Raw genomic sequence first — 13,987 nt, forward strand, 5'->3', positions numbered from 1 at the left:
CTAATATACTGTTACAGGTGGCTCTATGCTTACTTTTCTTTTTAGGAGCTCTTGTCCTCCTAATTTAAAAAAATTTAGGAGCACCTTCTGATCAATAATCAAATTCTGATAAAAAATTAGCATTCCTAATACGAGGTGACATTTGACTCCTTAAAGTGGCTTACAGGGGTATTTTCTTTTTACCTTTGTAATGGAATAATTTTCATTTATGTCAAATTAAAAAAAATTATGTCTATAAGCTTTTTAAAATGTCTATTTAAAACAATATAATAAGAAGTAGAATTCAAAAGCACGTGCAAATGATACGTTCCGACATCTGTCATCGTGTTATAAGCGCGGAACCTGCGGGAATGAGTAGAATTGTTATTAATAGCCGCAATCCCGCGCCGAAATTCAATTTCTGCTCTGTGTTCTCTGCTAATAACCCGACCGTGAATAATGCCTGCAGCATCACTATGTTGTCACTGAGAAGCTGCAGCCGTGGCGGGGATGATTTTTGGTACAACAACAACAATGCGCTAAATGTTTCTTTTCCACTCATTTTTTCCAATTGACGGAAATCCGTCGTAGACTCGCTGCAATTAATGGAAATCCGTCGTAGCGACGGAGAACTTTAATCCCTGCAACCACAGTTCAATTTGTAGGTAAATATTTTTATCTGATAATGCCATAATAATAATACACCCTCAGTGTAGCATAGTACATATACTATATTACAATGCAGTATGTTACTGTACTAGCAGAAAAAAATCTTTGAGGATACATGGAATGGGCACAAGCTGTTGTAATCAAATATTCTATATTGCTAATATGATTTAAGAGAGCAGCAACACGTAACTAAGCAACATTGATCTAACACACGATCATGCAAAACGAAAAACTTCTAGAGACTGACAACTGTTTGCATCTCTATAATTTCATGTGCAGAAAACTTAATAAAGTAGTAAAGGCTTTAGTAAATAAATATGAGTCTGGCTCACTTTGAGTATGTTCTTGAGAATTTGTAGTTCTGTGCTCCCTCCACCACTACAGACCCAGAGCTGAAGCTGGAGAATACTCTGTCTGATATCCCCCTTATTCTGACACAGCAAAAAGGCCACGTCCTCTGGATCAGTCCTCATGTTCTCCACCACACACAAACACTGCAGATAGCTCCTGATGGTTTCCTAAGTTTAAAATGATACATAATATTATTACTTCAAATAATTATGAAATTATCTGAAATATCAATGCCATCAGATAACAGTTAATTTAAACAAATGCACACCAATTGTGAACAGTAGTTTCCCATGTATGTGGCATAAAAAGGTGTACAATAATATTTGCTTTCAAATATTGGTTTTTCTCACCAGTGAAGGAGTTTGGAAATGGATTTCATCAAAATGCCCCTTAAGTCTTCCACTAAATGATGGGTCTGTGAAGAAACATTTTAACAAATAAATAAATGCTTGAGTGCAGTTTATGCAGTAAAGCATTGCTCACCATTGGTTGTCAGAATTATTGGTCTTTTGGTTGTGCTCATGAAAGTCTTAATAGCTGCAAGAAATCCAACATCTTCAGGGAAAATGACATCAACCTAAGGGACACATTTAACATTGGCAGCACATTAAAAACTTGTGTCAACAAGTAAAAAGGAGTTTAAATCAGCAAAACCAGTTCTTTATACCAGTGGTTCCCAACCCTGGTCCTGGAGGCACCCCAACACTGCACGTTTTGCATGTCTCCTTAATCAAACACACCTGATTCAGGTCATCAGCTCATTAGTAGAGACTCCAAGACCTGAAATTGGTGTGTCAGAGAAAGGAGACATGCAAAATGTGCAGTGTTGGGGTGCCTCCAGGACCAGGGTTGGGAACCACTGCTTTATACTAATAGACAATTAATTTATTCATTAATTCTGATGCTTTTATAATCATTTAACACAGCAAATATACAAATCATGAAGTGTTATGTAATCCGTTTCAGCTTCCACTCTTACCTCCTCAAATAGTATAAGTGACATGGGGACTGTTCGGCTCTGTCCAAGTGAAGTAGGACCTTTAGAAAGGCATGTTGATTCTTGATCACCTTGTCTATTGTCCTTAAAACCAGACACTGATCTCTGAAGCCCATCTGGTTTCAGTTTGCCAGCTGTTGTAATTACATTTGTGATGAATAATCAAAATAATAACCACAATTGTTCATATTTATACTATCCAGTACATGCTCAATTATTATCTTTTCAGACGTTATACAAATGTGTACTTATTTTACCCAGACAAAGCAGAGACATCTATTAAATGCTGTAGTGAACCAGGCCCTTTGTTAATTCAAGTACATTTTTGAAGTTCTTATAAAACTAGTTCTAGTACACTTACCATGTATATAATGTTCAGGACCATCAGAGGTTTTACCTACAGACTTTTTGCTACTCAACTTGAAAAAGCGAGTGAGTTTTACTGGCTGTGGTTTAGTGCTTAGACGGGAAATGCTAGGAGAACTTGAAGTTTTCCTTCGATGATGATTTATATGGCCTGGATTCGTATGAAAAAAAAAAGAAGATACAGTAAATGTTTTCAAAATTATTCAGATTCAATCCACAAAATAATTATGATAATAATAATGATAGTTTTATCCAGTTTAATGCATGCGAGAATCCATGAGACTCCATTTAGTTTTCATCGGTGTAGGCATTTTGTGCAAAACGTCAACTAATTAAACAAGAATTCATATTGTATAAGTTCACTCACAAGGTGGATCAGGTTTGATTTTGCTTTGGTTAATGATTTCAGATTTGAGGGTTTTAATTTTCTGAATGTCCACCTGATGAGACTGAGTTGCTTCTGTCAGCTGGGAGAGAATGAGATGACCACAGCGCAGGGTTGAGCTATTCATCTCAAACACCTATGAGACCAGAAAACAGAGGAAGATACAATTAAGGCTGGTTTAACAGACAGTCAGGATTTTGCTTATTGTAATATTTGTAATAGCATTGATATAAAGAGAACATATTGGACTGAGACCTTGAATCCCAGCTCTTGTGCACAGGCATACACAGCAGCTGTTTTGCCCACTCCTGTTGGACCAATCATGAGCACTGTGTTACACAGCTCCTGTTCATGGTCTATGGATACAGTATCACCTTCAAAATCACCACAGTCCCATGACTCTACAGGTAAAGAGATTTGTACACACATTTCTCAGTTTTAGAAATTAAAGAAAAAAAATTGATTGACAATGTATGTTATACCATATATTGTTATTACAATAACTGCACGTGTTCTATATTGACAATTTCATTACCATGACTATTTTCTATCTTCATCCTCCTTTCTTCTTGTCGTCTTTTCCTCTCCTCAGTGTCTGCTCTTATTTTCCATTCTTTCAACCAGCTGCCATTGGAGAAATGAACAAAATGAGATACACTTCCGTATGTCAATATTGTCTAGTATATTAATAATTGGCCATTATTATTGTGTAAAATACTTAACAGATTATTTTCATTTTAAGTGACAACATAATTCTAGAAAGTTTCTCTAGAACAGTGGTTCTCAAGCTTTTTGACTTTAAGGCCCCTATTGTCTACAATATTTTGTGTGTGTGTGTGTTCATATAAAATGAGTAACTAGTCACCTTTATTTAAATAGTGCTTTATACAATACAGATTGTGTCAAAGCAGAAATTTGAGCAAAATTTAAGAATTCCGTAAGATTTGAGATCTGAATGTTCTTAATAGATTACATTATTTTTAACCAGTGAATTTACATGAATCTTCAAGGAATTTACGTAATAATGATTAAGGATCAGGACTTAAAATATATACATTTTTAATATAATTTAGTATTTTCTATAATTTTATTTATTTATTTTTTCAGATTTTCACTGAGGGCCAATAGAGGGCCCCAGCCCCTTGTTTGAGAACCGCTGTTTAGAATATGTTAGAATGTCTAGAACAGCGGTTCTTAATCCTGGTTTCTCTTACTGCCTCAGGGGTTTGTTCCATTCGACTGTAAGTGCCCTGCGAAGTGGACATCACAGGATATTCTGCCATGATTCTAGTTTGAAAGAAGCGTATATGTTCCATTCAAAGGGTATTAAAATGCGCGAGACGTGGCTTCTATGCAAATCTCATGATTACGGTTAAATAACACTTCACACTTCTGGAGTAAGTTTTGTCTGTGTGTGGAGACGCTGCAGACCGTGGTGTAGCGCAAATCTGTGTTAAGTGAACATGTCAATTGGAACAGTTCATTCATGGAGCTCTCTTCTAACGAGCTGGTTATCTAAATCAGGTGTGTTAAACAAGAGAGACATGCAAAATATGCAGAGGTCGCGAGGACCAGGATTAAGAACCGCTGGTCTAGAATAAACATGTTTATGGGTTAACTATCCCCGCAATTACCAGGCTATACAACAAGCATCTGGCATTAATGCAGTGACACATTTCACCTGTGTAGTTGCCCTACTGATGCAGAGTTGCCAATGACTTCACTAGACTGTTGAGGCTGATATTTATCCGTCCAGAGAACATCCTCTCTTCGTAGATGACCAGGCCATGCGTCCTGATGAACAGATTCATTCTGCACTGGCTCAGTGACTACAGCACAGAATGTAGTTTGTTGTTGCCTGCGTTTTGTTCGGCTCAGTCTGTTTCTGTACTTTGCATGAGAGGGGACCAAACCATCTGAAAATTGTTCAAAGTCCAACTTATCGGCAGAAACACAGCCTTTATTTGTCCTGTGACATTTGTATGTCCTGACACAGGTCTGCTCCTCCAACTCTTGTTTTCTCTTTCTCTGGACAGAAGCTGAAAGATGCTTGGAATCATCAGTTTCATCTGCTTCTGAAAATTAATGGCAGACTAAGTCGTCCAACATGGGGGAAAAAATACTTTTCACAAAATATTTTAAGTACATTATAGCAAAATCATGTCAGATCTTTTTATACCTTTTAATGCAATATTGAAAAATTCATGTAACAAACAGAAAATTTTAAAGTAAAAAAAATCCTAAAATTACCTATATGCACACCCTTTTGTTTGAACTCCAACTCTTACTGAAAAGCAATTATAATCCTCTAGTCATTATTTAAGTAATTCTGATTAACCCTGAATAACAATCAGCTATTTCAATAGGATTTTTTTAGCATCGCTTGGTCACATTTTATTGGCTTGGATTTTTTATACCCAGGGTAAGTACAACATAAAGAGCTACATCTGTTACCTCCTCTTTTAAATATTGAGAGGTTAAGCTGAGAACAGGTGTTTGTTCTTTAAAAAAAAAAAACATGATTATTTTCCTACCCAAAGCAGAAATATCCTTCTTAGGTGCAGTTCTCTTCCTCAGGAGAAGAGCGAAGAATCTGTGGACGGGAAACTGCAAATTGAGTTTCTGAATCTCTTCCAGTAACTCACTGCTCATTTCATTGCCAAATTCATTTCTCCATCCAGATTTCTGAGGGGGAAAAAGACAAAAGACTGAGCAAACAAATTATTCTACTCTGAATAATTAATATTAATCTCTCTGGGATTTGTCCAATGTTAATGTTAACCTCTGGCATATCCATCAAAAGGTCCTTGTCACTGGTGTTAATTCGTAAACAGCTGGGCAACAACTCTTTATCAGCTCTAAAATGATCAATGTCTTCTTTTAAGCTTTTGTCACTTGAGCCACGTTCTTCTCTCTCTGCAAGAATGGAACCGAACTGCAAACTCATATCGCTGCTCATCATCTTTAATGTCAGTTTACTGCGTTTCATATATCCCTCGTTTTGCATTTGAGAAACTTTTTGCACCGTTTGTGAATGGTGTCCTTCCTTTCTTACGCTTTCTGTGGGAAGATCTGGTGATGCAGGAGGAAGAGCGGAGTTGTCTTTATCGCCAGTAGGTATTGCAGCATCTGTAAATAGTTTTCCTTTACGGCTATTCAGAATATCATCACAAAATGACCTGGACTCGGTGGTCTCAGTTACATGGGTGGGATTGTTTCCGCAGCCAGTGAAACTCTCCGATCTTTTTTGTGTTTTCGCTCGTTTTAGCCTGTTGTGTTTTGGATGCACCTGCGTTTTGGGTCTGCTGTCCGTCTCTAGTAGGTTCTCCGCATAAAAGGTCCTTCTGTCGGAGACACTTCCGGAAGAGTTCTTGATTCTAGTATGCTGAGGTAGAAAGAATCGTGTCTCCATTTTGCCATAGATATCATCCATTTCTAAAATAAACACTGCAGCAAATAGCAGTCAGCAGTGCTATCTTGACAAATAGATAGATTACCATTTCTGGCTTTTGACAAAGTCATAGCCCTACATTAACGAAGAATACAGTACACGTTTTGTGCCTTATAGCACTTTTTAATTCACTGGATTGGTAAAGATTTGTAGTAAATTAGTAGAAGTCTAATGTTAAATCTCGCGCCTAGGAAAAGGGCGCTTGCTCGTGAGTTGCATCATCCAATCAGATTCCTTCTCACGTATGACGTTCACTCCGCCCATTGGATATGATTGTTGCGAGGGCGTGGCTTCTCGCTTTACGCCCGTAGATAGAAACCACTTATCTGTTTATAGGGAACATTTTAGAATAGATCAGTGATAGAAACCCACTTCTCTGTTCACTTCTCAAGTTCAATGCACAGATGACAAAGAAAAAAACCTAGCATTTACTATTAAATAAATCGTTGCTCTAGCATTGTGAACACTTGTTTCCTAAAAATGTTTTGTAATTCATGTGAAATCACAATGACTCATGAAACATTGTAACTTCGAAAATGTACCCCCATAGCATTTTGAGCACAATTAATTAAAATCCATTTAAACCAAGCATTTACACATCTTTAATTTGTAAATAGTTTTCTTGTGTACACCAAACTTGTGCATTTGTAGAGGAAACAAATCGAAGGAGAAAGGATGCTGTATCTGATATACTTTGGCATGTACAACATTTGAACCTTGTAATAGCAACAAACTATTATATAACCACATACCCAGTATTAACAAAAGTTTGACATCACCTACATTGGATTGAAAACTTTTCTGAATCCCCACTTTAAATGGCATAATTAGGTGGGTTCACAAAGATTTTTGAAAGGAGGACTTCTAGTGGCTCAAACATTGGCAGTTCTCCTTTCATGGGTGTGCATTTATATTGCTAATTAACAAGAGAACTGGTATTAAAAAATATACAAAGATGCCATTCTAAGATGGAAAGATCTTCACACTCCACATGTGAAACAAGGAGCTGACAGACTGTAACATATATACTGATTGGTCCAATCTAAAACAGGTAAAAAGAGTATCTGTATGTAATTTAAAAAAAAGGAAATGTAAAGTTGCTTAGCTTTCAAATCCAACTTGAGAAACTTGAATATCAACTTAGTGTCCATATCAACAATTCTGAGTCTACAGCCAATGCATAAGTAGTAACACAAGTGCTACCATGTGCTAAATAATCACTGAAAGCACAGTGGTTAAACAAAATCATAAAATGTATACAGAAAATGTCAACTAACCGTACTCCCAATTCTACAGTAACTCACTTCATCGCATAATAGATTTTCAGGAAAAAAAAAAAATCTAAAGATTATACTAAACATGACTGCTGAAATGATACTGGTTCATAAGTATGACAAACTACACTGGAAACGTTGAAAAATTGCATCAATTCAGTCAACAGCACTTGCGTCAGTCTGTAATACCAGCAGCTAACTCACTCAAGTCTCAAAAGGGCTCCTTATTAATAAATGGGTATATGGGCAGATCAGAAATAGAACAATTGTTCTAATCTAAATATTGTTGATTGAGACGGATGATTCCATGGGATAAGTATGGAGCATTTGAGTTCAAACTAGATCTCGTTCATTATGTTCATAATTTGTCTTCTAAAACCGACTGTTGTCAGTCTGACATTCCACTTTTGGTGCGTTTGCCATGTAGTGAAACACCCAAGAACACAGCGTGACCATTGCAAGTGGCATCTGATGACTCCTGCCCCTCCTCTAGTTCAGGAAGTGACTCCTCTATCTCCTTCATACGGGCCATGGCCCGGTCAATGGTTGCTGTTGTGACCAGATTGAAGTCATGCAGATTGACCAGGTGAAGCAGAAAGTTCTGACACAGATTCCTGCGGATGATGTATGGCCCGCAGTTCTCCACAAACAGCATGCTCGCCTGTCTCATCTGATTATCAGCAATGAATCTGGAGAAAGGACAGTTAGCAAGATAAGAACAGCACCAATGCTGGATGTTTTTAAGTCTATGATCAAGCTTCTAAAAATACAGTTAGCATAAGGAAAAGAAAGACAATATGAATGCATTTTTACCCATTCTTCATAACGTGATGATTCCACAACTTCATTACTTCCTTTTCTCCTTCATTCACATCTGTGAATTCTTCGATTTGCTTCAGGCAAAATGAAACATACTAATCATGAAGCATGAACTGAATAGTTTCAGTCAAACTCATAATACAAAAAAAAGAACGTAAACGGTTCAATTCAAATGCAATTATCAATTATTATCTTGTTGAAAACGGTACTTGTTTGACCAGTCGACTAACCGTGGTGGTCTTTTCTCTGAGCCACTCTGGATCCCGCTCATCCTCACTGTCCACCTCCATCTCCTGTGGACGGAGGGGCATGCAGCTGTCACTGTGGAAATACAGACGATTATGTCCGCTCACATAAGTCCGCTGCTGCTCTGGCTCACCGTCCTCTGACTCTAAAAACTCAGACAGACTTGGCTTGATTCGCTTTGGCCTGAAAGAAAGTGAAGGATTAAGAAAGATCAATTAACATTTCTTGCATCACAACCATTTATAAAACAGGAGAATTCTGCATTTATCATGCAGCACACATAAGATTTTGTCAGTAAAAAGAACACAGAGTGTCTGATGCAAAATCGTACATTGATTATGCTTAACATGCCAACAATAAGTAAAGTCATGTAAATGCCTAAGCAGTGTTTTTTTATCAAGTAAAATTCATACCCCCGGTTTCACAGACAAGGCTTAAGCCTAGTCCCAGACTAAAATGTAAACTTCCACTGACTGATCTTAATATATATCAGCGCCTTTGTTTTGTCTTAAGATGCACATCAGTAATGTTTTTTTCTAAGGACAGTGTATAAAAAATTACTTAAATGTCCTTTTTGAACTATGGCCTAAGCCCAGTCTGTGAAACCAGGCCATAATGGTTTAAGCAAAACCCAATTTGCAGCCTTTGGCACATTTCCCTGATTTTTTTCTACATTAAAACCTTTACAGGCATTCTGGCAGCTTATTCAATATGCACATCCCTGTATATATGTTGACATCAAAACTGGGGAAAGCTCAATTTAAAAAGCAGTTGAGCTGATTTTAAATAGTTGTCAGTGATGACAACACACTATTGCCTGTAACAGGTTTAAATTCAAAATAAATAAAAATTGTGACAATGCTTTTTTGTATGGATATATAATTTATAATAAAAATGGCTAAATTAATAATTGGGAATTGTGAATTTATATTTAATGCTGGGTTCAAACATAAAACTAAAATATCAAAATTACCCTGTAGTCTAAAATAATAGCATTTTTCCCAAAACACACTGAGACCTGTTTCATACCGACAAACAAGTATGTGGGTGACAGCTGTCCTCTTAACAGGGCCATTGCGGCTAAAGGCAAAGCCAGGCTGGCTATGGATGTCTTGTGGATTGCCAACATATGAGCCATCATAGCACTCATTTATGGACACGTCTATCCGAGCACCTTTAGGATGAGGCTGGAAAATAGCATTCGAGAACAATAAGTTATAGGATAACAAACTCACTTGTAATTCTTTCTTAATTGTTCACAGCTTACTGCACTTCTTACACTTTATTTTCTCATTCATGCATCTTGCTTCACTCTAATGCATAAATAACTTATAATACTGCATATGGACATATTTACATACCAAGATATATTAAAATCTCTATCTATAAACACTCTATATCATTGCCATGATATATATCATCATACCACCCAGCCCTATGTATAACTATAAGGCATTTTTAATCTAATAAATTGATTCTATTCAACTTTTGGAATTAAACAGGCAGAGATTCATGAATGTGTCCTACTGTGCTCACCACATAGTTAAAGATGAATCTACTGTGGGAGAGTTTGAGGTGTTTCAGCAGGCTGTAGAGTTTACGGCAGTTGAGCGTGCACCAGGGACAGTGCAAGTCGTCTCTGGCCTCTGTCTGCTGACGAGTATTATTGTTGTACAGAAACTGTGGACAAACAGAAATACCAGCATGTTGCATAAAGTTCTTGAAATTTGTTTTTACATTGCAGATGGTTCGCCAGTAAACCTACTGAGTAAATTTTGTTTTCTATGAAGTAATATACAAGGCACTTTGAACTAGGGATGTACAACAGAGATCGAGTACTCGGCCGTGACAGCGACGATCGATCATGAAAAAAAAATTGTTTTCTGATTGGTTATAGCAGCACTTTGGGTGGCACCCTGCATGCGGTCCAAAGTAGTGCTGTGTTCGATACATTGATACAACATCACAGAGATTTGACGATACGAGTATCGATACAGCTGGCCCTGTATCGATATTGTGGCACGTGTGCAGCAGTGGATCGTGTTTAATTTGAATACAAGAACACCTTTTAGAATGGAGTAGAAAAGTGCGAGGTTTCTAAAAAATAATGAATGGCGCATAATATATAGCAAGGTTTAATCTGGCCGCAGAGGAACACAACTGGGTTACCTGATATAAAGAAACGTAATCCCCGAAACAGAGCTTCCCACTTGCACAATAAGGAAACATCTACTAAGTGTGCTACTTATCTTTGTCAACCTGGCAACCACGTAGGGCTGTGCAATTAATCGCATGCGATTGTCAAGCGCATCTTGTCAGTAAAGCCGCTCCTGTGATTAGTAGTAAACCTCCATCACCTGCTTTCAGATGGAGCGGCATTTACTACACAGAGCCGTAGTTCACTGACAAGCTAGGCAATATCGCGTTCATAATCGAATGCGATTCATCTGCGATTATGAACGCGATATTGCCTAACTGTCAGTGAACTATGGCTCTGTGTAGTAAATGCCGCTCCATCTGAAAGCAGGTGATGGAGGTTTACTACTAATCACAGGAGCGGCTTTACTGACGAGATGCGCTTGAAAATCGCATGCGATTAATTGCACAGCCCTACAACCACGTGTACGTGCGCTCTCTCCACTGTGTATAAACGCGCTTGCTTTCTGAAAACACCGGTAAACTTGCAGTTTAGCGATCTCCACTTAATGTAGCTCTTGAGCGATTAAGCTATTTTATTGATAAGATTGCAGGGCAGGGCTAAAAAGTTTGTGTTGCTGAATGTGTGTGTGTGTGCGTGCAGCGTGATCTGTTTGAGTTACTGACGTGTGTGCGTGAGATTCAGTGAAGACAGCACATTAGGTTAGAACTCTTCAAATTTTTATTTTTTTAAATGTAGAGAGTACGTTAATTTGTTCAATGATAACCTACCAGCAATGTTTAGATGATTTTTTTAGTATATTAATATGAGTACATTACAATATACATTTATTAGAATGAGTACATTATTATTTATGGGCTTAAAAACAAGATGCAAACAATCAGAATATTGTACCTGGTGGGGAGTGCCCTATGTAATCATGAAACATATGCCATTACCTATATTGTACTGTGGTACAGTTATGGAGGCCCTTCATAATGCAGAGTGCAGAGGTCAACTGCCTGCTCTGCCTATAGTTAGCAATGGCCCTATAGTACTATGCAGTGTTTAAAAAACAGCTGTTTTACTAAATTCTGCTGAGGTGAAATTCAGTGCCGTTCTGTATCATGATACGTATCGTATCGTGGCTTTGCTGGTGATACACAGCCCTAGTCAAAAGTATAGACATGTGAAGAGAGAGAAGCATGGCTTCGAAGTCACGTAGTGATGTCTGGGTTAGCTACATACATATCCGATTAATCTAATATAGGATGCATTGGGATATTAACATTTATTAACATGCTGAACGCGCTCTATATTACCTGTGTTTAGTTTCATGCTCAAATGCAATGCAGTTATTTGAGACGGTCATATTGCTTTTAGATGTTTCTTTTTTAAAAATACTGATCTTATAATAATGCAGCAGTGCTTTTTTCGTCATATTTGTTCAACAGAAGGCATACTTCAATTTAAATTGTTTTCATAGCGTACTTCATATGGCTTGATAATGTAGATGAAAATATAGCACAAATCTGCCATAAATAGCATTATAATGAGAACTTTATAGAAATCTAGCCTATAGTAAATTATGTCCTTGCCCGAGTTTCAGTGCGCTGTTATGAAAGCGCATCACGGTGGGAGACTGGGAGCTCTCTCTCACTCTCGCTATAGCACGTAACTTAAAGTTCAATGGCATTTCATGAACATAGCATTATAATTAGAACTTTATAGAAATCTAGCCTATAGTAAATTATGTCCTTGCCCGTGTTTCAGTGTGCTGTTATGAAAGCGCATCACGGTGGGAGACTGGGAGCTCTCTCTCACTCTCGCTATAGCACGTAACTTAAAGTTCAATGGCATTTCATGAACATAGCATTATAATTAGAACTTTATAGAATGTGAAATCTATAGTAAATTGTCTGCTTTCCTTGCCCGTGTTTCAGTGCGCTGTCTTGAAAGCGCATAACAGCGGGAGCTCTCTCTCTCTTGCTATAGTGCATAACTTAAAGTTCACTGGCACTTGCATCCTTTTGTGCAGATACAAGTTGTAATGTTACATCTATGTTATGTATCCTATGATTAATATCATAGGATGTGTCATAGAATGGGCTTCAGTTTATTGGCATAAAGTCACTCTTCAGCTTCACCCCAGGCAGCCATTCCTTTTTAGATGCTTCTTCTAGTAACATTGCCGCATCATAATCTAACAGTGTTCTAATCATGTGTTCATGTTTTCATAGACAGGTTTTCATGTCAAAATTTTATTTTTAACATTAATTTTTTATAACAATCTTCAGATATTTTCATTATCTCCATTACGACCATGCCCCGCCCCGCCCCCCGCACCGTACTCGATTACTCATTTTTGAAACGTATCGATGATCGAAATGTGAAATTGCCAAAAATGCCCATCCCTACTTTGAACAGTGAAATATACATAAATGTACTATAATAAAGAGTTCATAATTCCTACCTGATAAAAGATGCGTAGTTTTTGTCTGGGTTCACAGGGGGACTGCTCTCTCCTGGTCTGCATGCTGGTGCTTACTGAATCCTTTGCCACTGAGAGAATAAAATGTTAAACACCTGTAGCATTTGGACCAACCAGACACACAATTTTTCATTAGATTTAACAAATCAATTATTCATTAGATTAACAAATAATCACAGACCCCTCACCCAATAAACATACTGGGTGCTAGCATGTCTGTGAATGACCCCAGGCCCCTGGTTACCATGGCAACCAGGACCCCTTAGCCAGATCAGATAAACTTTACGACCTAAAAGTATGTAGAGAGAATCTTCCTCCTACTCAGTTCTCTCTAAAACAGACACATACTGCTATAGGAAATGACTTCTTACATTAATTCATAGACAAATTTTTCTATCATGCATATCCCCAGGTCATTGTGTATGATTACTACCTTCTTGTATATGGTTATGCATGTATTGTATATGTTTTATGCATGCTTATGATAGATCACTAGTTAATATAACCTCTCCTATACCATGTTTGGTATCTATGAGTTCATATTTTCATGATCTAAATGAGAGTGTATATTATATGTTGATACCTATGCAACACATTAGTATTATAAGAATCTTGAAGATTCTTCTCTTGAACACCCAATCGAGTTTCATATACAAAACACCATGCTAGAGACAATGAGTCGTAAACTTTCCCTCCAAAAGTTCAAGACACCATTGGCTCTCTGATCCCCCAGAGGTGTGACCTCGATAGAAGATAAAGGCCTCACATCAGTGACCCGCCTTCAGTCTGCGGTTCTGTTAGTTTCTGAGAAGATGAGGATGT

At 37.6% G+C, this 13,987-nt stretch overlaps 2 protein-coding genes across 4 annotated transcripts in view; both read right to left on the reverse strand.

Annotated features, from left to right (window-relative positions):
- LOC107710017 (ATPase family AAA domain-containing protein 5-like) overlaps nucleotides 1-6,407 on the reverse strand; it is a 10,933-nt gene extending 4,526 nt beyond the window's left edge. The window contains exons 1-11 of one of the 2 annotated variants that reach the window (XM_016514697.1): nucleotides 5,530-6,407; nucleotides 5,282-5,432; nucleotides 4,429-4,819; nucleotides 3,283-3,371; nucleotides 3,003-3,148; nucleotides 2,730-2,883; nucleotides 2,358-2,513; nucleotides 1,979-2,130; nucleotides 1,483-1,576; nucleotides 1,350-1,414; nucleotides 981-1,166 (exon numbers count right to left, since the gene is read on the reverse strand). In XM_016514697.1, the coding sequence (XP_016370183.1) occupies nucleotides 981-1,166; nucleotides 1,350-1,414; nucleotides 1,483-1,576; nucleotides 1,979-2,130; nucleotides 2,358-2,513; nucleotides 2,730-2,883; nucleotides 3,003-3,148; nucleotides 3,283-3,371; nucleotides 4,429-4,819; nucleotides 5,282-5,432; nucleotides 5,530-6,180 (2,235 nt within the window). In that variant the 5' untranslated portion in view covers nucleotides 6,181-6,407. Of the gene's footprint in view, nucleotides 1-980; nucleotides 1,167-1,349; nucleotides 1,415-1,482; nucleotides 1,577-1,978; nucleotides 2,131-2,357; nucleotides 2,514-2,729; nucleotides 2,884-3,002; nucleotides 3,149-3,282; nucleotides 3,372-4,428; nucleotides 4,823-5,281; nucleotides 5,433-5,529 lie in introns of both variants that reach the window. The other variant, XM_016514696.1, reaches the window with a different exon arrangement.
- A 412-nt stretch (nucleotides 6,408-6,819) lies between these two features.
- LOC107710018 (polycomb protein suz12-B) overlaps nucleotides 6,820-13,987 on the reverse strand; it is a 20,723-nt gene continuing 13,555 nt past the window's right edge. For both annotated transcript variants that reach the window (XM_016514698.1, XM_016514699.1), the window contains 6 exons: nucleotides 13,148-13,236; nucleotides 10,074-10,217; nucleotides 9,567-9,724; nucleotides 8,522-8,720; nucleotides 8,286-8,365; nucleotides 6,820-8,161 (listed from right to left, as the gene is read on the reverse strand). In XM_016514698.1, the coding sequence (XP_016370184.1) occupies nucleotides 7,861-8,161; nucleotides 8,286-8,365; nucleotides 8,522-8,720; nucleotides 9,567-9,724; nucleotides 10,074-10,217; nucleotides 13,148-13,236 (971 nt within the window). In that variant the 3' untranslated portion in view covers nucleotides 6,820-7,860. The remainder of the gene's footprint in view (nucleotides 8,162-8,285; nucleotides 8,366-8,521; nucleotides 8,721-9,566; nucleotides 9,725-10,073; nucleotides 10,218-13,147; nucleotides 13,237-13,987) is intronic.

The sequence above is a fragment of the Sinocyclocheilus rhinocerous genome, unplaced genomic scaffold (assembly GCF_001515625.1).
Source record: "Sinocyclocheilus rhinocerous isolate Xijiao unplaced genomic scaffold, SAMN03320098_v1.1 scaffold3614, whole genome shotgun sequence".
In the NCBI taxonomy this organism is placed as follows: Eukaryota; Metazoa; Chordata; class Actinopteri; order Cypriniformes; family Cyprinidae; genus Sinocyclocheilus; species Sinocyclocheilus rhinocerous.